The sequence below is a fragment of the Macaca thibetana genome, chromosome X (assembly GCF_024542745.1).
Source record: "Macaca thibetana thibetana isolate TM-01 chromosome X, ASM2454274v1, whole genome shotgun sequence".
Classification (NCBI taxonomy): domain Eukaryota; kingdom Metazoa; phylum Chordata; class Mammalia; order Primates; family Cercopithecidae; genus Macaca; species Macaca thibetana.
The window spans coordinates 144544051-144567678 of record NC_065598.1 but is presented as its reverse complement, the minus strand read 5'-3'; the positions used below and the strand labels follow the sequence as shown (position 1 = coordinate 144567678).

General features: G+C 46.5%; 3 protein-coding genes across 3 annotated transcripts in view; 1 reads left to right on the top strand and 2 right to left on the bottom strand.

Annotated features, from left to right (window-relative positions):
• IDS (iduronate 2-sulfatase) overlaps window positions 1-23628 on the top strand; it is a 308093-nt gene that overhangs the window by 33450 nt on the left and 251015 nt on the right. The window lies entirely within an intron of this gene.
• Window positions 764-4956, bottom strand: LOC126945306 (transmembrane protein 185A-like). The gene is made up of 3 exons (XM_050775216.1): window positions 4478-4956; window positions 3734-3857; window positions 764-2460 (listed from the first exon to the last, which is right to left on the bottom strand). The coding sequence occupies exons 1-3, from the start codon at window positions 4625-4627 to the stop codon at window positions 2216-2218; spliced, it is 519 nt and encodes a 172-aa protein (XP_050631173.1). The 5' UTR covers window positions 4628-4956; the 3' UTR covers window positions 764-2215.
• Window positions 11692-16877, bottom strand: MAGEA11 (MAGE family member A11). The gene is made up of 5 exons (XM_050775194.1): window positions 16800-16877; window positions 15694-15806; window positions 14361-14456; window positions 13263-13333; window positions 11692-13187 (listed from the first exon to the last, which is right to left on the bottom strand). The coding sequence occupies exons 2-5, from the start codon at window positions 15787-15789 to the stop codon at window positions 12161-12163; spliced, it is 1290 nt and encodes a 429-aa protein (XP_050631151.1). The 5' UTR covers window positions 15790-15806; window positions 16800-16877; the 3' UTR covers window positions 11692-12160.

The window sequence follows — 23628 nt, the reverse complement described above, 5'->3', positions numbered from 1 at the left end:
CTGTGTGACTTGGGCACGTCACTTAACCTCTCTCAGCCTCTGTCTCCTCCTGGGGATAAGAGTAGTAGCACCTGCTTCCCAGGGCTGTGAGGATCCAGTGGGACGAATAGGAACTAGCAAGGCACCTGGCAGTTGGGTCATAGCTACTGTTGTCACTTCACAAGGCATTTTCTTGAACAGCAAGTCGGAAATCTCATGAGCCTAAGGCAGAATCCACCTGTGGCCTCTGGTTACAACCCACAGGACTGAAAATCCTTCCAGCCACAGCAACTGGTGGATTTCCTCATCAATTGCCGCAAGTCATGAGCTCAACCCCACTTGAGTTTCAGTTCAGGCAGAACTCTAGAGACAGCTAGGGCTAGCTAGACAGCAATTGCAGAGCCTTTTGTTGCAGCATGAGCAGTCCTCAGCTGTTGACATGACTGGGGAGCAAACGAGGGCCAGCAGCAGTAAAAGGACAGTGTCTGCTGCAGACTGTCTTAGCACCCGAGGAACACTCCAGAAAGCCTCCTAAGCAGTAACAAGTGTGGCACGGTGTAGCCCAGCCAACAGTGGCATCTGCGCAGCGTCCCCTCCTTCCCGCTACCCCATATATCCCTGGGAGCTGTGCGCTCAAGGACTCATTCTAAAGGCTGTGTCCCAGCAGCCGCCAGCCTCACTCGGCTGCCTGTGCCAGCTGGAGATTTCTTTCCTCTGAGGCTGGCTGAGAGGGCCATTCCAGTTCCTGGGCCATCCAGCAAATAAGATACACATCGTGCACATGTAAAACGAGGAACCAGTTTATTGAACAGCTTAAGAGAGCAAAAATAGTGGCTTTCGCTACATTTTTTTACACACTGAGCAGGAAAGGCTAAACCATCCTGCTCCCCCGTACCCCAAAAAGAGCAGGCTTGCTGGAGGCCAGTGCCAGGGGCGGAGTCATGTTCGCAGCAGAGTTGAATTAACCCCAAGTATGCCGGCGAGCAGTTGGTCGTGTTAAAACGCCACACTCTTCTCCTGGCTGAGAAGATCAATACTCATTTTTTACCCTTTTTTCAGCATAGGACCTATTTGTTTTCGGGAAGGAGGATGTTAAACTTGTAGCCTCCGGCACACGGCAGAACCTGCAGTGCTTGGAGAAACGGCACGCACACGTGAAAACATCGTGCCTACCCCAAAGCGTTCTTGTTGCTGGCAGGAGGGAAGCCTGAGACTTTCCCAAGCATAATCGTGACCCGCGTGGCCATTTCTGCTCTCAGCAACATTCTCCAGTGTTCCGGCTTCAAGCAGCGCTTGTCAGGTTTTAGGCTAGCCACTATTCTGAGAACGTCAGAAAAGCATGGACCATCTCTTGCTTGGCTTTGCTGTTCTGGCAATAGCAGCTACTACGTACCTGCATGAGTTCCAGGGCAGAAGTGGCAACGTCCCAGGAAGGCATGGCACCCCACTGGGGCGGGGTGGGTGTGCCACGGGTGTCCACTTCTGCAGCAGAAGGCATGTGCCTACAGCACAAGCTTGTAAAAAAATACTTGAACAGAATATGCTGTACAGAACTAGGGGTTAACACCGCATATGAAGATGCTAAAACATTTGTATAAATACTCTGTATACAGGCATGGAGTCACTCCCGCAGAAAGGGCTCATCGGTGAGGCTATGAAAAAGTGCTGTCAGCATGCCCAAAGAGAAACTACTTCCACCGTAGGAACAGAAAAAAGGACTGTGCTGTGTCTAAACACGTGGTGCATCAGAGACATAGTTACAGTTCCTACTGACTGCGCCAGCTACGACCTGGGAGTGCTAAGGACCTGGGAGTGCTGAGAGAGCTGCAGGAGGTCAGCCCCGTAGAGAAACATTTCTAAACAACACTTTTGATTGGGATTTCAGCACCGTGTAGACAGATGTTCCTTTTGTGGACCTGGTAAGCAGCCATCCCCCGGTGGGTCTGACGAGGAAGAGGGGTACCTGGGGCCCCTCCCAGACAGATGGAAATCCCGCCCCTGTTCTCACACTCTTCCTGGCATCCACATCTGCTGGCACACACCCCTGTCACCTGCCACTTCCACGTCCCGTCGTGGTGAGTGGCTGATAGGCGCAGGATGCAAACAAGGCATGAGATGGACGTACCTGGAGACCCAGCTCCAGTACTGGTTCTGGTTTGTGGGGTGAACGAGGGGGCAGAGGAAGGTGGAGAGAGCGCGTCGCAGTCCACTTTAGCTCTGTCCCCGGAAGTGGCATCTAATCTGGCATTTCGATATTTAATTTGGGAGGTGGGAGCACATACTTCCCAGGGCTCTGGGTAATGACCACCCTGGCCTTCTTTCGAAACATGGGTGCGATTTTAGGAGGCTCCGGAACTGGGGTCTCTTCGGTTTCTTCATTATCTTCGTGATGGAGATCATAGGAAATATTTCCATATTCTCGTAGAAATGGGAAGATTTCAAGCAGAAACTGACAGAAATCTTTGCGGATACCAAACCACCCTGAAAAATAAGAATTTTTTGTTTCACACACGAGCTCAACTGACCTTCCTGTTAACTTTCTTTCCATAACAAGAAGTTTCACTCCTACAACGTCATAATATACTTTATCCAGACTCCTGAGTCACAAAGCCTGAACAGGGCTTGAGTACCCAAAATGGGGGAGAAGTACAAATGCTAGCTCTGTGGTTCTCTGAGTGAGGTTCCCGGACTGGCAGGGACAGCGTCCCCGGGGTCTATTTAGGGATGCCATTCTCGGGCCCCAGCCCAGACTTCCAGAAACTGAGTCGGGCTAGGGTGGACTCCAGCGGTCCCCTTTTTCTGGCCCTTTTGGGATTCTGCTGGGTGCCCAAGTTTGAGAACTACTGCTCCAGGGAGTCTCAAAATATCTGCGGTGCGTAGACTATGGTGTCTTCCGCTAATCTTCTCCAGCCAGGATAAACTCATGGATGACAGTGCCACCCAAAAACACGATTTCCATCACCCTCTAGAATCTGCGAGGGCAGTAGTCATGCATGGGTCCTGGCCAGGAGGGGGCCTGAACTCATGGAGCCACCTTAAAGCCACTTTCCCAGTCCCAATGCTACTGGAGTGTCAGCTCGGTGCAGGCCCTCCCTGCTCCCGGCGGGGCAGAGGCACAAACAGCAAGCATAGCCTGGGCTGCTGGGCTGCAGTGAGGCCCGGCCCCCAAACCCACTGGCTTTCCGAAGGGCAGTGCTCTGGGCTTCCATGCCATGGAGCTCACAGCCTCGCCAGGAAGGCACCCTCTGCAGAGATCATTTTGGCAGTGTCTGCCTCAGCAAGCAGATGGAGGGGAATAGAGTACTAGCAAGGCAAGACAGGCAAGGCTCAGGTGATGGCAGCAAGGATATGGGGGAGGCAGAGGGGCCAACAGGGACCTAGGATGAATCCCAGGGTTTGGGTGGGAGATGTGGATTTTCCATCAAACCCTCACAGGCCTGGGAAAAATCTATCTTGATCCCCATTTTGCAGAGGAGGGAACGGGATCTCTGAGAGGTTGCCTGCCTTGTCTGGTTCTACCTCAAATGGCAGCGTGCGCTGCGAGAAAAGTCCCAGTGCAGGCCAGCGGAACACCGGAGTTATGGCATGCCCTTCCCTTAGAGGGTCCCAGAATTTCCTCAGCCCTCGCTTTCCCACACAAGCTTCTAAATTGGGGCCCTCGGAGACTCATCCCTTCCTAAACTTCTATCCATCCCCCACCCCATGGTCCCACCCCACACACACACCAAGGACTTCTCAAATGCTGAGTACATACAGTGGTTTCCTCCCTTCTGTCCAAATGTGGTTGCCATCAGCGTGATCAACGAGAGCCAAAGGGGGACAAAAATCGGGATGCAGGAGAAGGCGTTGTGGCCATCCAGTTTGTGAACCAGCAGAATCTAAAGAGACATAGTCCCTGTTGATGCCAACATCGAAAACGGATAGAGGTGGAAGCCAGACCTCATTAGGCAGCTCCTCCCCACCACCCCACCCCCGCATGGGCTCCCAGAAGAGGGAACATCAGCACCGCAGGAAAAGGCAGGAAACCACCCATCCACGGGTAAAACTCCAAATGAGCTTTTATGTCCCTCTTCAGAGCTCAGCAGTAGCCTCTCCACTTGAAAAGTTCGCAATGCCAGCAGTTTTATGGCAAACTCTTCCCAGTGTTTGTTCTAAGGAGTCAACAGCTCCCATTCTAGAATTCTCCATGTGACTCCAATACATAAATCCGGCATCCAACTCTGCTTTTCCAAAGTGGAAACTGGAGCCATACAGAGGCACCATGGCTAAAAACGGTGCACTCTTCTCCCTGCCAGGCCCACGCACTGCCCCCAAGAGAAAGGAAGGATGCTTTCCTTTCTCCAAATCTCCCTCCCAGAGATGGCCGTGTTCTCTCCCCTCTCCTGGAGTGGGCTCACTGTGAGCTTGACGGACAGAGGCTGCCTTTCCAGGGGTGCAGAATCCTGTCAGGGGAAGCGCAAGCTTCCGGGGCTGAAGAGGCTTCCCGTGGAACACTTACCTCAAACGTAAGAAGGGGCACGACGATGGTCATCCAGCTCAGGGCCATGGTTATGTGTGTCCTGCGCTGCTCGGCAATCACATCCATAGAGCGCAAGAACAAGACGGACCACACGATGTAGTAGAGGACCACCAGGCACAGAAAAGACATGAGAATCCACAGCGGGACACACACAACCTGGGAGTGGGGGAGAGAAGAAGTCTCTTTAGAGCTTCCCACCCGGCCTCTGATGGAAGGCACCTTTAGCACCTTGCTGTGTCTCTCCAGTTAAGGCGGTCCCTCCCGCGAGCTGAATAAGGACGTTCTACCTCCCAGGACTGCTGCGAGGATCGCTCAGGACGGAAAAGGTATGGTATGTTCACTATGGGGCCTGCTGCCACCGTTTATGACACAAACGCTCAGTGAGTCCTCAGTCCGTCTTCTTTTGGGTGACAGACAGCCCTGCATCTGGCTCCGCAGCCTCTACTCTTCCAGAGGCCCACCCTCTCACACTCGCTCAGGCTCCCCCAGGCTCTGCTGCCATCACAGCTTCTCAGGAAACGGGACACAGCTGTCACCCTGTGCACACACACAAGATCTCACCACAACAGACTCTCTTCACAGCCAACATTCCCACAACCTGCTGAGGGTACTTTGGCAACACAAATGGGAAAGGGCTCCCCGGAAAGTGTGGCTGCCTGGGCTCCTAAGGATCCCTAACCTCACCCCTACCAAGTTAGTGAACTTGACAGGTTGATGCTGGATACAGGTTGATGCTGGATACAGGTTGATGCTGGATACATAGGGCTGCCGGGTCCCTGCCTCCACGGCAAGGGTGCATTCCAAGTATGTTGCTGTCGTACCAGGTAGACCTTGTCTCATCCACACACAAGCCCAGAGGATGAGTTCTGGGGATGCCACTTGGCCAAGGCTCCCCTGTGACACGTCATCGCCCTCCTGGCCTGCCCCCTGGGACGACACTTCTCTGTTCTCCCTTTTTATTAATTATCTATCATACAGCAGGAAAAGTGACTGTCTTCCTTTAGTGTGCGTTCCCTGAGTATTCACACAAGTGTAGATTCGCACAGCCATAGACAGGATGCGGAAGAAGTCTGTCACCCTGCAAAACTCTCTCGTGCTGTCCCTCCACTATCACACTGTCCCACCATTAGCCCGGCAAACACTGATCTGTTCTCCGTCACTGTACTTTTGTCTCTGCTGGAACTTTATGTAGATGGCATCGCAAGACAAGTAACCTGTTGAGAGTAGCTTCCTGCCATCAACATAATATCTGTAATGAGATTCATCCAAGTTGTTCCCTCCCTGTATCCACAGGTCATTCCCTCTCATTGCTGAGTGGTATACCATTGTATGAATGCCTACAGTTTGTTTATCTGACTGTCCGCTGAGGGTGGCTTGTGAAAACCAAACAAGGATCCGCCATCCAAAATGGAATCAAGACTGCTACAAACACTGGTGTGTGGGTTTCTACAAGGCTGCGTGCTTTCACTTCTGTAGGGTAAATCTTATACCCAGGAGTGGGGCAGCCAAGTCGCATGGTAAGTGCGCTTTTAACTGCATCAGAGACTGTCAAACCATTTTCCACATTGCCTGTACCATCTGCCTTCCCCCCAGTAATGTTGGAGTGTCCCAGTTCCTCTGCATTCTCCCAGGCACGTGGCCTTGTTGGTGTTGTTGAGTTTTGCATTCTGAAGCCACGTGTGTCGGGCCCTCATCCTGGTTGCAGTTTGTCTTCCCTAACCTGTAATGGTGTTGAGCATCTTTTCCTAAGCTTTTTCACCATGTGTATATCCGCTTCACAAATTGTCAACTCTTTTGCCAATTTTTAGGTGTTTCTTTTTGCAGTTTTGAGTTTTTAAGAGTTCTCTGTATGTTGTGGGTGCAAGTGAATGTTTTGATGTGTGCTTTGCAAACATTTTCTCCCAGTCTGTGGACTGTCTTTGTTTTATTTTATTTTTATTTTGAGAAAGTCCAAATTTATTTATTTATTTGGTTCTAGGACTGGGGCCTAGGAAATACAAGGTGAGATTAGCATTTTGTGGTGCCAGAAAATAAAGAAGTGCTTAAGAAATGATGCGGTATATAAAAAGGGCATAGGAACTTCCAAAGACTAAAAGGGCTCCCAAAAGCTGGAAAATTTGAGCAACAATATAAGTAATGATAGCATCGAATTATAAGCAATAGAATAAAATAACAATTTAGATTTTTCTCAGGTATAAGCATGGATTATCTCTTCATTTATTTAGATGTTTTCAAATTTTTCTGTCATATTTTGTAGTTTTCAGTATACAGGTCTTACAAATTTTTAACTAAATGCATTCCAAAGTACTTTATATTTTGCTATTCATAAAGCACGTGCTTTTTGTCATTTTCATGTGTTTGCTGTCAGTATAGAGATATAGTATTAATTTCTGTATATTAAAAGTGTATAACCGTGGTATATTCACTTATTAAATGCAGTTTTGCTTTTTTCTTTGTAGAATCCTTAGGATTTTTCAGACTGACCATCATGTTGTTTGTCGTAAAGACCATTGTATTTCTTCCTTTTAAATCATGTTTTTCGTTCCTTTCTCTTGCTGCATTGCAATAGTTTGAACCTCTAATAGAAAAAGTTGAGGAGAAGTATGATATCTGTTATTTTTGCCTTGATTCTGACCTTAGATGGAAAGCATTCAGTGTTTCATCATTAAGCATATTCTTAGCTCTAGTTTTTTTTTTTTTTGCAGATTTCCTTTAATGAATTGATAATGCTCATATCTATTCTTAATTTGCTGAGAATCTTAAAAAATGAAATGTGTTGAAATTTTCAAATGATTCTCTGAATTTAATGGTCATTAGATCTTCTTTGTTCTTAGTGACTTTCTGTTTTTTTCTAACAATTATAGGAATCTTATATAGGTCCTAAATTTAGGTCTACATAAAGAAAGAATACCAGAGAAGAAATAAATAAAAGTAAAATAAAATGCTTTCTTATTCTTAACTGACCTAAAATGTAACTATTTAATTAAATTAATAATAGTAACAATGTATCAGACAATTAGTGTATATGGATAAACGAAATAAATGATTGTAATGGTAATGTTTCAAGCAATGCAACGAAGGAATTGAGTATACTCTTTTATAAGGTATCTATACTACATATGAAGCAGTATAGTGTTATTTTATGGCATGTTATTAAAATATATATTATAAACTCTAAGACAAAGACTAATTTCTTAAAAAAGATGTGTATTTTACGTGTACTGAATGCTCTATAAAGTGAAAGAAGACAGAAAAAGAAGAGGAATAAAGAAAAATTAAATACTTAGAAAACAGTTACATACATGGTAGATATTAATGCAATTATATTAATAATCACTTTAAGTTTGAATGGTCTAAATACACCAATAAAAGACAGATTGTCAGAATTAACAAAAAATAATACTGAGGAACATGTTGTCTATAAGAAACCCATTTTAAATTATAAGGACTCACATAAGTTCAATGTAAGGAGGTTGAAAAAGGTATTCTAACACTGACAAAAGAAAGCTGGAATAGCTACATTAATTTCATATTTAGAGTGTCTAAAGTTAAAAGAAACAGACAATATCAATTGCTGGCAAGGATGCTGAGCAAAGAGAATCACTCATTGCTGGTGGGAATGCAAATAGTACAGTCACTTTGGAAGACAGTTTGTGAGTTTCTTAAAAAGTTGAACATAGTATTACCATGTGATTCAGAGAACACACCCCTAGGTATTAACCCAAGTAATTTGAAATTTTATTTCTACACAAAATCTTGCACATAAATTTTATCATAGCTGATTTTATGACTGTCAATAATGGAATAAACTAAGTTGTTTTTCAGTAGGTGAATGGACAAACAAACTGTGGTACAACCACTTAATAGAACACTATTAATCAATAAAAAGAAATGAGCTATCAAGCTTTATTAGTCTGTTTTCATGCGGCTGATAAAGACATACCTGAGCCTGGGAAGAAAAAGAGCTTTTATTGGATTTACAGTTCCAGATGGCTGGGGAGGCCTCAGAATCATGGCAGGAGGCAAAAGGCACATCTTACATGGCAGTGGTAAGAGAAAAAAAATGAGGAAGAAGCAAAAGTGGAAACCCCTAATAAACCCATCAGATCTCATGAGACTTATTCACTATCACGAGAATAGCATGGGAAAGACCAGCCCCCATGATTTAATTACCTCCCCCTGGGCCCCTCCCACAATACATGGGAATTTTGGGAGACACAATTCAAGTTGAGATTTGGGTGGTGATACAGACAAACCATATCACAAGCCATACAAAGACATGGATAAATATTAAATGCCTATCCCTAAGTGAAAGAAACCAGCCTGAAAAGTTTAAATAGTGTATAATGATACAATTTATTTGGTATTCTGGAAAAGGCAAAACTATAGAGACAGTAAAAAGATCAGTTGCTTCCAGGGGTTGGGTGGGTGAGGGGGAAGGATTGAATAGGGTAAGCACAGGGGATTTATTAGGGTGGTGAAGCTATCCCGTATGATACTGTAATGGTGAATATAACACTATGGATTTGTCAAAATGCTCACAATAATTGTGACCCCTAATGGATGCAAATATAAAAAAAAATTTAGAAGGTCTGAATATCCCAGGAAAGAATGGACAATATGACGAAACAGAATAACTATATTACAAACATATGAAACAACCTCTTTAATGAATATCAAGAGAAAAGGTGCTGGCATAAGTAACTGTGGAAGTGAGTAGAACCTGTAAGAATAAAGTTAGAAGGAACTCAACACTCCAGAAAAGAAGGGCCCTCCAGGATTCTGGCTGTTGCCGATTGTCAGTCCTAGGACAACCCTGGCAAGAGGCTGGATGTGGCACGCTCTCACTTCTGCAGTGGGATGAGAGTGGGGCTTCAGGGAGGTAAGGCCGTGGTCTGAAATGCAGAACTCGGATAATCAAGGGCTAGGTTTGGGATAAGAGTCAAATGAGTGTAAAACAGTGGTTTGAATGGAAAAACAGCTGGGAGGGAAGAGAATGAGTTGGTCTTTCACTCAAATTTCAAGATCTTTGAGCTGCATCCAGATGGGGAAGACTCTCGCACACCCAAATTAAATAATAGGCCATCTTGGAGGGAAATTTTACTAACTTTTATTCACACAGCTTCAATTTTGACTAATTTGGTATTACATGTTCTATTGAGCTGCATATTCTCTGAGATATTTTAGATAACAACAGAAGTAATTCCCAAAGGAGATTATAGTAAGATATGGTCTAAAAACAATATTTGAAAACTACCATTTATTAAATATTCAGTATACACCAGGCACTGTGTCAGTGTCAGGTGATTTAATACATTTCTTACATTACAACAGTCTTACAAAAAAATGATCTAGCAAACAGAGTCTTGTTGTCCCCTGTTCTTGGCTCTACGGGGACCTCATCACGGGTGGCTCTAAGTGGCAAGCTCACTTGTACCACAGGCAGGAAGTTAGGGAACCCCCAGAGAGATGAGGTCTTGGTGTAAAGGGCAGAGGTCTGCTCATCTCAGGGATTGGGAGTTGAGGAATGGCAGGCCCCAGCAGGAGTAAAGATAAATAACCCACAGGAGGACTTTGGAATCCCCGTCCCAGAAGCGACAGGGCCAGCCTCTAGCTGTGGTTGGGGAAGAGCCCCTGTAGGAAGGTGTGGGTCTTCTCCCAGAGGTCACTACAATCACAGGTGCCAGAGACCCCCAGGAAGCACCTAGCCTGGGGCCCGCAGCCATTCTCTGCAAGGAGTGCAGTTGGCAAATGCTCAGAGGTGACTGAAACAGAGCATCTCCTACCCATCACTTCATCAAAGATCTGGGAGCCAGGAGGAGGAGTCCCCTGAGCGAGAAGTGAAGGTTCACTCTCTCCACATAGAGGGGCCACAGAATCCAGCTCAGTCCCTCCTGTCAGCCCTGAAAGACCTTGGCAATGAAAGCCCATATTTTCCTGTGGGGCAAGTACTAGACAAGAGAAAGTAGAAACTTGGTTAATTATTCTACTAAAATTTGAGCTAGTACTCCCACCAAGGCAGCATTTTTCACCTCCTGGAGACTCTGGGGTTTTAGGACTTCAGCCTTAGTAGATGTTGACTCCACAGTGATTCCCATGTTCTCCAGCTTATGCGGGAGACTTTAGATTTTCACCACCAAGGTAACGTCATTCATCCTTGTATGTGTTCAGTGACCAGTTTCAAATAAAACACCCCATTAAATTCCTATTACAAATAACAAGGTGGTTTAAAAAAACTCTCTCTGTATAACTTCATATCTCAAGAATAGTATTATCATGTGCTAATCACATTCCACTCACCATCTATTTAGAAAAGTTTGAGAGTGTATTTAGACACACAGTTGGGGTGACAGGATGTGTAAAGGGGAGGGCAGGTGATTTCACTTTACCTTCACAGCAAGCAGCAGGGAGGAGCAGGCAGCAGGCCAGATTCCAATTGGAAGAGAGGGCACATAGGGGAGACCAAGAGAAGGCCTCTATGATGAGGGAAAGTGTTAGGGCTGGACAGAAATTCCTGCACCTGGGTAGAGTCAGCTCTCAGGAACCCTAGGGCTCAGGCAGGAGGACCCTAGGTTAATAAAGCCCACAGACTATCCCCAGATTATGTTTCATTCTCATTGTCACCTTCCTTTCGTAGGCCTGGTTTCAGTACCATCTCCACAGGGTCCTTCTTTTGGCCACTTAAGAGACATTATGCAGTACTGAGAAAACAAAGGAATTAAAGGACAGAGGTATACTTCAGGCTGGAAAGAGTGAGAATAGAATGGGCTCTAGATGAATTCAGACCAACCTTGTGGTTTCCCAGTGATAAGATCTTGGGAAAGTAACTGAGCACCATGAGACTCAGGTTCATCCAGAAAATGGGTTTGATAGACCATTTTTTAGGACTGTTATAATGTAGCAAATGTATTAAAACACCGGGGACAACGCCTGGAATATATTGAATATTTAAGGATTGACAGCCATTTCTAGTATTACTTTGACCCCAGGTGCTACCACTCTCTACTTTGGAATATTTCTTATTGTCCAGGACATCTCAGAGAATCTGCAACTCAATAGGAAACTGCATTTCCTTCGTGAATATGTATGTGGGGGGGGGGTGTACGTGTGTGTGTGTGTCTGTTTGTGTGTGTACTTTCATAGAACAACAGATGAACATGGATAAGACAAGAATTAATGACCTTCTCCTTTTATTTCTGTTTCACAACACCAGTTCAACTTTATTGCTAAGTTCTTACATTCTCCAAGAAAATACCTATTGCAAATCACAGCAAGATGGAAGATTTCCCAAAATGTTTTACAAAATGGCAAACTCTTGCACTTGAAATGGATAAGCAAAACTACATGTGTGGTCAGCATCATCCACATACATAGATGTTGAAGCTAACTAAAACTTTTATTAAAGGAACACTATTTGAAAATTACCAAAAGGACACAAAAAGAAATCTCCAAGTCACCGTATGGAAGAGAAACCTAAAAGCGGTATACAATGTGTTCCCTTCCATTCACTGTGCCTTCTACTACTGATAACACTGACTTCTCCATAAAACACAGAGGGAAGAATGGGACTGATTTCACACAGGGCAGGGAAACTGCTGGGTGTGTCCCTGAAGCATGCATTGGCCCGTTTCCCTGCCCACTGGCCCTGGTTGCATCTCATGCTCAGACTCCCTCTTCCTCCTCTCTCAAAGCATCTTCATACAGGGATGGGTAAGAACTGGGATCCCTCCCATTGGCATTGGCTATGTACTCAAGAACTTTCATCTTGCTGGTCTCAGCGTGGGCCCTTGGACCCCACAGGAACTCATAACATGCAGGATCAGTGCCGGGCACCTGCCGGTACACCAGGTACTTTTCCTGCACCCAATCATGGGTGAGGAGCTTCTTGGGCTCCCCAAAGAGGAAGTGCTCCCTTCCAGCATATACCCCCATAATGCTCAGGACTTCCCACATAACCTCTTCAGGGACACAGTTCCCCTCCATGAAGATCACACCCAGGACTATTATCAGGAGGCCAGACTTGGGCATGCTCTGCTCATCACCCTGTATGCCATCATAAGAGAGGCTGAGGGAGGTGACAAGGACATAGGAGTGGCTAGTGGGGTCCACTTCCTTCACGTCAATGCCAAAGAGCAGTTGCATGCATTCAGAGGCTTCCCTAAATATCTCAGGAAAGTAGTCCTCATAATTTTTGATGACACTCCCCAGCATTTCTGCCTTTGTGATCAGCCCCTTGACTCGATACTTGCGGAGCAATAAATGAACCAAATCAATTATCTTGTCATGTAGTGTATCTTGGGAAAAGGACTCAGGGTCTATCAGGTCGGGCGAAGTACTTGGCCCCTCCTCTTCTTGGCTGCTGGAGCCCTCATCAGATAGGCTCCCAAAGATGGAGTCCATGGCAGTGGGAGAGGAGGACTCCCCCTGAGGACTCTGGGGAGGACTTGGTGACTCAGTAGCAGGCACCTCCTCTAGAGTGCCCACATTCAGAGTAGAGGAGAAGGAGGCAGCCTCCTGCTCCTCAGCTTGGAGAGCCTGTGTGCCACCCACCAAGCCCGGGTTGTCTTCTTGGGCCTGAAGGCCTTCCTCAGGCTTGCAGTGCTGACTCCTTTGCTCAAGAGGCATGATGACTCCGGTTAGGTCAGCAGGCCAAACTGTGGGAAAGATCTGGGTGATGGGGCCCCACAGCCTGGGGAGAGAGGGAGTGTGAGAGCAGACTCAGATGAGATATGAACCATGGAGAATCTCACAGAGGCCTACTTACACTTCTCCTCCGGTGATCCTCTGGGTCCTCCTGGGGCTCCTGTCCTCTTGGTTGGCCTGTTCTCTAAAAACCTGAAAAAGGAAATGAGAAGGCTGCTCAAGATGCAGCTGGACATCAGAGCAGGAGGCTCCAGGACTGAGGTAGGGCAGGTGAGACTGCAAGCGGGGGGTCCCTCAGTGTACTGGGGCAGGTGGGGCCATTTGCAGGTTGAGGGTGAACATCTCATCTAGACTGCTGGCACTGCCTGGGCTTCCTGTGTTCTGAGACCTGAAGACATTGCCTGAGACCAAGGCCTCACTGCTCGGTTTTTGGAGCTTCTGGAAGAGGAATCATGGGGCCCTCAGGCTGCACACTGCAAGCACCTATCCTGGCACGCCAGCACAGTCAGAAAGGTGGGCCAAACTCTGTGAGTTTCTCACTTTTTTGGAGTGGATGGTCCCCTCTGTGTTCAGGGCCCTCAACTTTCTCCTGCCAGGGCCTGGAAGACACACCTCTCCTGACCTGAGAAACTCTCAGATCCATAGCTCTTTCCTAATATGAAAGAGGACATGTGGGGATACACATCTGCCCACATGTACACAAGGCTACCCAGGAAGGACAGCAAGAGATGGTGACAGTCAGCTGGGTCCATGTGTCCTGGGGTAAGGAGCCTGCTTGGTCCCCATCTTGATGCCTATCTTGGCCTGGGACCCTCCCTCTGTTGACCTGAGGCCATCTCCTTAAACCCAACTCTACCTCCAGGAGACACCAGAAGAGGAAATCAGGGAAACAGAAACACCCATGATCCCAGCGACTTCCCATGGCAAACAGAAGGGGCAGGAAAGGGCTGGGTCCCATGTTTTTGGTAAGTGCGGTCCCGTCAGCTCCCACCTTGATTCTGGTCATGCCTGGGACCCTCCCGCTGCTGACCTAACTGCAGCCCTCTCAGACCAATGCCTCTGCTCCCTGAGACCAATGATCCCAGTATAAGAGAGGGGTCTCAGCAGATAGTTCTGCCCATGCTCTCTGGGGAGACAGCAGGGGCAGAGCAGATTTCTATGTGGCCCTCCTCTGTGTTCTGGCCAGGGGCAACCTTCAATCCTCCCTCAGGTTTCTCACCTGGACTCTTGGCAGATCCTGGGACCACTGTATTTGCGGACCAGATGGGGCTCCTTCTGTTGACTGGAAGTCGTCCTCTGAGAACATAGTGCTCACCTGCCCGAGATTCCAAAACAGAAGTAAGGGGCCCCACGTCCCATCACCTCGTCATGTGGTTATCCAGAGCTGACAGCAGAAGCTGGCTCCTTCGGTTCTGGGGTGGGGATTCCAAAGTCCTCCTGTGGGTTTTTCATCTTTACTTCTGCCGGGGCCTGTCCTTCCTTGACTCCCAACCCCTGAGATGAGCAGACATATCCCTTTACACCAAGACCTCATCTCCCTGAATGTTTCCCAACTTTCTGCCTGTGGTACAAGTGAGCTTGCCACTTGGGGCCACCCATGATCAGGTCCCCATACAGCCAACCACAGGGGATAGAGAGACTCTGTGGGATCCCTTCATTATGGGATGGAGATACCTCCAGTCCTCACAAAGGGGACACACACACCTGGAGTCCTAAAGATCCTGGGACTCCTCCCTCTGCTGACCAGGTATGGCTCCACCTGCTGACCTGTCATCACCCCCTTGAAATAAGGTGCTCACCTCCATGAGCAAGGTGCCACCCCCAACCTGGTGGCAGAATTGTGAGCACGGCACATGCCTCCCCTACCTGGGGCCTCCCAGGGATGAAAACAGGGGAAGCTGGGATTTGTGAGGTCCCTTTTTCTTTGGCACGCGGGAGGGTACATTCTTACCTTCAGTCTTCATCAATTTTCCTCTCCTTGACTACTGGTAGATCCTGGACTCCACCCTGTGCTGACCAGGTGTGTATCCCCCTGCTGACCTGAGGACCCGCCTCAGGCCAAGGGCCCCACCTCTCTGAGATGTGGGAGGCAGAAAGTGAAGGGGCACTACACGGACACCCCTGCATGGGATGCCAAAGGGTGACAGATGGAGCAGATTCAGGGGTGCCTCCTCTCTCTGGGTGTCCTGCAGGTATTCAGATTTACTCCTGACAAGGCCTATCCATGTCTCTCCTGCTGAACTGTGGATGAATTTTGCAGGCCAAGACCACCATCTCCCAGAGAACTCCAACTAGGAAGTGGGGAGCTGCCTCTCTTTCCTAGAGTCCTGCCTGGGGCCTCCAACGACTGATGGCAGGGGCAGGTTTTCTACCTCAGGGATAATTGGTTGCCTGAGTCCTCCCTCAGTGCTCTGGGACTCCCCACTGGGTTCACCTGAGGCCCCACTCCTCAGACCACAACCCACTCCTCTCTGACACCCAAAGTCAGAGTGCGGATGCACCACATGTGGCCACTGTGCCTTAGAACTCCAAGGGCCAAGGTCCCTACTGACCTGGAGTCCAAGGTGTCCTGAGTCCTCCTTCTTCTTCTTCCTCTTGATGCTGGCAGGGCTGCACCCGAGACCCTCTCTGCGGATCTGAGTCTCCATTCCTCAGATTCTCAAGGCTGAATGAGGAGGCACCTCAGTCTGAGACGGCGGGGTGGCGGGGGGGGGGGGGAGCCGTTCTGGGGTGCTGGGTCCCTTCAGTTGTCCCTCAGGCCTCCCTCGCCTCCCAGCAGGGACTGGGCCCTGTCTGTGCTCCCTCTAAGTCGTTCTCATGATACCAAGCTTCTTCCCTCCGTCAGCCCAGGATGCGGAAATCAGAAACCATATGCCTAGCGGCCATGCCAGGAACTTCCCAGGGCTGACAGCAGAGAGGGAGCCTCGCTCTGTGGGGCCTCAGCCTTCCCTCAGGGTCCTGACCTTGATGCCTGGCAGAACCTGGGCCCTGCCCTCTCCTAACCAGCACTGCCCTGGTCACACCAAGCTCTGACCCCAAAGTCCCCTGAGGCTTAAGCAGCGGGGGACAGAAGCCGAGGGGGGTGGCAGGAGGGGACGGCCCAGACTGAGAAGTCCGTCCCCGTGGGGTGATCCAGGCCTGGCAGCAGAGGCGGTGTTGGATTATTTGGGGTCCTCTATCTGGGGAGGGGGTGTCCTCAGTCCTCCCTCAGCATCTCATCTTGCCTCCTCACAGAGCCTGGGCCTGCTGCCCTCAGCGGATCACAAGCCACCCCTCAGAACCTGGCTGTCACTTCTCTCTGACCCCCTAATGTGCAAGTCCGCAGCACCAAGCCGGGAGGTCCTTTGCGTTAACTGTAGGGACAAGGATGGACTCTGGGGCCCCTCTATCACGATGGGGTGGAACCTCTCCATAATTTCTCAGAGTCCTGATGTTGATGTCTGGAAAGGCCGGGGCCCCACCCTTTATGGAACTGCCTCTGCCCAGGTCACACCATAGATTCGACTCCCAGAGTCTCCTTGGGCACTGAGGTGGGGGATTGTCTCAGCCTGACAATTTGGTCTCCCCTTATTTCAGGGCTGGCTCCAGGGTTGGCGATGGATTATCTGGGGCCCTCTATCTGGGGAGGAGGCCTCCTCAGTCCTCCTTCAGCTCTCACCTTGCCTCCTGGGCCCGCTGCCCTCTGCCACTCTCAAGACACCCCTCAGAAAGACGCGTTCGCTTCTCTCAGATCCCAGAGGCGGAAGCCAATGGAGGTCACATCCGGCCCCCACGCCTGGAGCTTCCCCGGATTGACAGCAGGGGCGGAACCCGATTCTGCCGGTATGGGGGCGGGGCGGCGGGGAAGAGTAGTGGCGAGGGGTGGAGATGTGGTCGAGGGTCATGGGGGTGCCTGAAACTTCCCTCAGGTTTCTGACCTTGATTCCTCGCAGAGCCTGGAGCTCCGTCCTCTGCCAATGATGTCTGCTCCTCTCGGACCAAGTCTCTGACTCTGAGTCCCGTGAGGTGGCAGTGATCGGGAGGTGTGAGGTTGGGGGACAACATTGCCAAGGTCTTCCAGGGCTGACGGGAGGGACCGAGCTGGATTCTGTGGCCCCTCTATGTGGGGAGGGTGGACCGTCAGTCCTCACTCAGGAGGGCCCTCCTCTTGGCTGCCGGTTCTTTCATGAAGTGATGGGTGGGAGATACTCTGTTTCAGTCACCTCTGAGCATTGCCCAACTGCATCCCTTGCAGAGAATAGCTGCGGATCCCAGGCTAGGTGCTTCCACGTGGCTTCAGTACCCATGATTGTAGTGACCTCTGGGAGAAGACGCACACCTTCCCACGGGGGCTCCTCCCCAGCCAGATCTAGACTTTGCAAACTTTTGCCCTGAAAGCTTTATTTTTACACTGAAGAGGCTGAGCAGCTGCAAGAAATTTGTGGAAGTCCTGCGTTTAGAATTTATCTAACACTTCGTAGTTCATTATAGTGATTTTCATTTTTTAATTCTCATTCAGTGTCAAAAATCATACTTAACCTAACTATGCCTATTTCAGTCTGATGGTCAATACTCTAATTTAATCCATTCGTTATCTTCAATTAAAATGATAATTGTTAAAAAGCCAATCTTTATCTACTGACATGGTTTTAGTGGTTATTAGCACAAATTCCAGCCATATTCCTTTAATCAACCAGTGTTTCCTCCTGTCCTGAAGTTACCCCTCGACTACTGGCACCTATGGTCTGAGATGCTACCCGAGTTTTCCACAGTGAAGTAGGGGCAGAATTTTAAACATTTCTTTCTTCCTGTCCACCCCAACTTCCCTGCCACTCTTCCCCCGCAATCACAAGTATTCCTTCAAAATACAATGAAATTCTCAGGGATCGCTCATGTTTTTTGGTTTAGATTTCATTGTTTATATTGTTTTCTTGTTCCTTTATTTATGTATTTTTAGTCTGTAGTTTTCCGGGGTTGTTTTGGGGAGCCTAAGATAGAAGCCCAAGGCTGAACACGGTGGTTGACACCTGTAATCCAAACACTTTGGTAGGCCAAGCCGGGAGGAACACTTGAACCCCATAGCTCAAGATTAATCTGAGCTACATAACAAGACCCCATCTCAGAAAGAAAGAAAGAAAAGAAAGAGAGAGAGAGAGAGAGAGAGAAAGGAAGCAAGCAAGCAAGCAAGCAAGCAAGAAAGAAAGAAAGAAAGAAAGAAAGAAAGAAAGAAGAAAAAAAGAAATGAAAAATTAGTTGGGTGTGGTGGTGTGTGATTGCAGTCCCAGCTGGTAGGGAGGCTAAGGTGGAAGGATCACTGGAGCCCAGGAGGTCAATGCTGCAGTGAGCTGTGTTCACACCACTGCACTCCTGCCTTAGAAACAGAGTGAGGTCCTGTCTAAAACAAAAACAAAAACAATCCAAAACCAACAGATGCCTGAGCTTGAGCGTCATCTTGGCTGGTTAAGGAATTATGTCTGTCAATTTTTGAAAATAGAATTGCCATCTTTGCAATATTCTATTGCCTGTCAATGATATCATATACTGCCTTGTTTATTTGGGCGCTCTTTGAACTGGATGTGTCAGTACTTGTATAGTTGCCTCAGTAAAAATCATACATGCTTTTGTTAGTCTTGTTAGGTAATTTTTGGATATTGTTGCTATTGTGAATGGGATATTTTCTATGACCTGTTCTTAATAGTTATTGTCTGTTTTGCAAATATTTTGATTTTGCTTTATTGATCTTCCATTCACTATTTTTCACATGTCTCTTATTCATTTGACTATTTCAGGTGCGCAATTTTTGAATTTTCTAAATAGACTGTTGCATTACCCTACCAAATATCACTCTTTCTTTCCAATATACATACCTCTTATTTATTTTGGTATCCGTATCTCTGGCTTTGTATTCCAATACAACTTTGAAAAACAGCAATGATAGCATACATTTATGACCTGTCCCTGACACGAATGCTTCCAACATTTTATAATTAAGTATATTTGCTATTGATTTGATGAAACAAAATTTCCTTCTACTCTTAATTTTCTAGTTATTTTTATCATGGATGATTACTAATTTTTTCAAAGCATTTTCTGTATCCGTTAATATGATCATATGTTTTGCCTCTATAATCTTGTTAATATAGGGAATCACAATGAAGGTATATTTTAATGTCAAATTGTATTTTCATTCTTTGGATATATCCTGTTTTTCCATTTAGTACACTACCCAAATGAATTGGCTATTAATTTATTTAGGATATTTGTTGCTATGTAGTAACTTTGGTTTAAGTGTTCTTTTCATGGTGAGGTCCTCTTCTGATATTTGAAACAAAGAATACTAGTCTCAGAAAATGAGTTCCACAATTGCCCATCTTTTTGTTTGGTTTTTAAGAGTTTGCTTAGGATGACAATGAGTTCTCTCTAATTATTTGGTAAAACTGGCCTCTGAAACTTTCTTTTCCTGGATCATTTGTGGGTGGTTTGAACTGATAACACAGTTTTAGTTTGTAATGTTTGATTAAAGTTTTCTATTTCTCTATGGACCAATTTGATCTTTTTTTTTTTTTCCCCCCCGAGACAGAGTCTCACTCCGTCACCCAGGCTGGAGTGCAGTGGCACGATCTCAGCTCACTGCAACCTCCGCCTCCCAGGTTCAAGCAATTCTCCTGCCTCAGCCTCCTGAGTAGCTAGGATTTCAGGCATGCACCACCACACCCAGCTAAGTTTTGTATTTTTAGTAGAGACAGGGTTTCACCATATTGTCCAGACTGGTCTCAAACTCCTGACCTCATGATCCACCTGCCTCGGCCTCCCAAAGTGCTGGGATTACAGGTGTGAGCCACCGTGCCGGGCCATTTTTTTTTTTTTATAAAATATAGTTCATTTCACTTAGGATTTCAAATTTAATGCCATGATATTTATAATGAAATATCTTTATTATAGAAAGTGTCAAACATGTAAAACAGTATAGTATAATATACCCAATATACTTGATATTCAGCATCAAAACTCTTCAATCCATTACTAATCTGTTTCCAACTATACGTCTACCTACCCCACATCTCAAATGCTGGAATAATGTAAACTAACTCAGTAACCTTGGATAGAAACCTAGATCCAATATGCCAGTTCATGGTACAGTGCAGCTGACCTGGCTCTGAGACAGCCTATGGCTCAGAGAAAAGGGTCTGGCTTCAATAGACCAGCCTCCTTAGACCCCCACCTCCTACTCTCTGTTCCAGGGCCCTGAGGTACTGCACGCCTTTGTTCTCTTCTAGACACATGCTCCTATAATACTGCTAGCTAACGCTGCCTTCCAGACACCCTCGGGTCTTTCTCGAAATATCTTCTCTGTGAGGCCTTCTGTGAATAACTTTTCTTTTTCTTCATAGAATTTGTGTCTTTATTATTTATTTTTGTAATTTCACTTTCATTTTAGATTCAGGGGGTACATGTGCAACTTTGTTACATGGGTATATTGTGTGATGCTGAGATTTGTGATATTATTAATCCCATCACTCAAGTAGTGAGCGTAGTACCCAATAGTTAATTTTTCAACTCTTGCTTCCCTGTCTTCCTCCACCCTCTAGTATTCTCATGTGTCTTTCATTGCCATCTGTATGTTCATGAGTACCATCAGAAACGAAGTACTCTAAAATTCATGTGGAACCAAAGAAGAGCCCGAATGGCCAAGGCAATCCTAAGAAAAAAGAACAAAGCCAGAGGCATCAAATTACCTAACTCCAGACTATACTACAACGTAACCCAAACAGTAGGATACTGGTAGATAAACAGACACATAGATTAATTGAACAGAATAAAGAGCCCAGAAATAAAACTGCCCACTTACAGACATCTGATCTTTGACAAAGTCAGCAAAAATAAGCAATGGAAAAAGGAATCTCTATTCCATGAATAGTGTGCGGATAGCGGGCTAACCATATGCAGAAAAATGAAACTGGATCCTGACCTTTCATCATATACAAAAATTAATTCAAGATGGATTAAAGATTTAAATGTAAGGCCTCAACCTAGGAAACACCATTCTGGATATCACTCTCGGGAAATAATTTATGACTATGTTCTCAAAAGCTATTGCAACTAAAACAAAAATTGACAAGTGAACCTAATTAAACTCAAAAGCTTCTGCTCAGCAAAAGAAACTATCCACAGAGCAAACAGACAACCTGAAGAATAGAAGAAAATATTCACAAACTACGCATCTGACAAAGGTCTAATATCCAGAATCTATAAGGTGCTTAAACAATTGCACAAACAAAAACAAATAACCTCATTAAAAACTGAATACCCTTTCTAAAACTGCAATCCTTCCTCTTAACTCATCCCAAACACTTATTCAGTTCTTTAGATTCAATTTGTTTCCATAGTATTTATCACCACGTGGACCAAAATTAAGACTGATTAGGCAAAAATAATTGGATAAATGTTTATTGGAAGCCAAATGTGAGGACTGACCTGGGAGGAGAAAACAACAAAGTTCGGAGTGTTCTGGAGTGTCTTACAAGTTGGAAGGGTTTTATGGGGGAGTTTAGAAGAAGAGAGGAGAACTTTTTGTATGGCAGTTGTCGTTTTTTATTAGGGAATACAATACGGAGATTAGAATCATTGTATCAAATTGCAACATACAGGCTAAAATGTCCATATACAAGACAATCAGTAAAACTTCATGATTTAAAAATAAATCAGCCAACTTTTCAATGTTGGTACCTTACATATTAATCCATATGTAAACAATTTGTGGAACACAGGATAAGACACTTTACTGACGGACAGGATGTCACCAGAAGTCACAAGACCTCCCCCAGGTGAGTTAATTTGGAAGCCTGCCAAAGGTGATTTGTAAGTTAACCATTAAATCTACTGCACCTTTAAGTTTGTTTCATGATTCATTGTGTGCCTACCCCTTACCTCACTAGAATATAAGTTCCACCAAGGGAGGAAATGTGTTCAATGTTGTATCCTCAGAGCCCAGGGCAGTGCCTGGCACACAGTACATGCTCGGTATTCATTTATGGAATGAATAAAGAACTGCCAGTTCTATGGTCCTAGTATTTGGAGCTTCTCTGTACTAAAGTCTCATGGAATTTTCAATCTTTCCGATGACCCAACAGCCAAAGTTTGGATGCTCCCACTATCTTCTAATTGTTGGCTCCTGGACCAGGTAAGCATCTGAATTTCAAGGGGACTCCAAAGGCCTGCTTTCCCAGCTTCTGGTTTGTGCTCCTGGAATCCTGGGTAAGTCAGCATGGCAGGGTTCCAACCACCCAGGGCTATCTGAACACTCTCTCCTGTCAGGAGGCAGCTGTGACCTTTCCCTGATGCCCTGTTTCTTTTTCCATCTTGTTTGGATCTGCAAGTTAACACTGTAGTCCCTGCAAGGTGGAATCTAACAGCCTAATTGTACCTGTCGGGATTTGGGGTTTCCTTCTCCTGAGGCCCATCTCTAAGCCCCCATCACCTTTGCTGCAGTGCCCACAATTGCCCGCAGTCTCCTGTATCTGACTTCAGTCTTCCCCCCTGGGGCTTGGAATTGCAGCTCTCCAATACAACTACTCAAGACTCAGTGTTGAGGTTTATGAGCAGTTAATCTTTTATTTAAAATTCTCTACTTAGAAATCCCCTTCCAAAGTATTGTGGTTCAGATGGAACTGGCAGAAGATGAGGTAGCCATTTGGTGAGTTTCCTAGGGGTTGGTAAATAATAAAGAATGTTGTGTGAATGAGTGACAAATCACTATAATGATGAGTTACTTTTCAAATGATCCCCTATGTAATGCCCACACATTAATTAAACTAATCACCTCGTTAAGGTGCCTATGAGTTTTTGCTTTCTAAACTTGATCCACAGAGGTGATGCAGAACTGTTCTTTCAGTGGCCAAAGAGCCATCTAGGATCTCACTGTACCCCCAAAATAGTTTGAGAAGACTAATGGGTGAAGCAGACTATGAGATCTGTGGTCATTAGTATACTCCTCCAGGTCCCAGAAGATCTTCAGGTCAAATTGGGATTTGGAAAGGAGCCAGGAAGGGTAAGGTTTTCTTGTTACCACAGGATGTAGGCTGTGATGAGTTTGGAAAAGTTTGAGAAGGATCATCTGCTGGATCCATCTACACTGCCTTAGGCTGGCCACAGGAGGAATGTAGAAGTAAAATGGGACTGGAGGTGAGCTGGAGCCCTGCAAGATGTCATGAACTGAGTGCTTCCAGAAAGAGCTCCAGAGCAGACTGCTTTGTCACACTCCAGGATGACAACTGGGACACTTAGTGTCCCTTGTTGGAGAGAAATGACAGATGGGGAGAGTGCTGACTCTAGGATGCCTAAGTACTGCAAGGCTAGCGCAGCTAGGGGGTCTCACAGCGCCCCACCAACAGCCTCTTCTGGAGGCATTCCCAGGGTCTAGCATATTCCACAGAAGCCTCCTGTGTGGTCACACACCACAGAGGATGTAAGCAATCCTGACCAGGGTAAGGCAGAGCAGATGGGAGCCT

Coding starts and splice junctions, on each gene's coding strand:
- LOC126945306 (XM_050775216.1), bottom strand. CDS start 4,627: ATGTCTTTTCTGTGCCTGGTGGTCCTCTACTACATCGTGTGGTCCGTC. Junction 3,858..4,477: donor TGCCCCTTCTTACGTTTGAG/GTAAGTGTTCCA, acceptor ATGTCTCTTTAG/ATTCTGCTGGTTCACAAACT. Junction 2,461..3,733: donor ACAGAAGGGAGGAAACCACT/GTATGTACTCAG, acceptor CTTATTTTTCAG/GGTGGTTTGGTATCCGCAAA.
- MAGEA11 (XM_050775194.1), bottom strand. CDS start 15,789: ATGGAGACTCAGATCCGCAGAGAGGGTCTCGGGTGCAGCCCTGCCAGC. Junction 14,457..15,693: donor CAGGACACCTTGGACTCCAG/GTCAGTAGGGAC, acceptor AATCTCGGGCAG/GTGAGCACTATGTTCTCAGA. Junction 13,334..14,360: donor AGGATCTGCCAAGAGTCCAG/GTGAGAAACCTG, acceptor TTCCTTTTTCAG/GTTTTTAGAGAACAGGCCAA.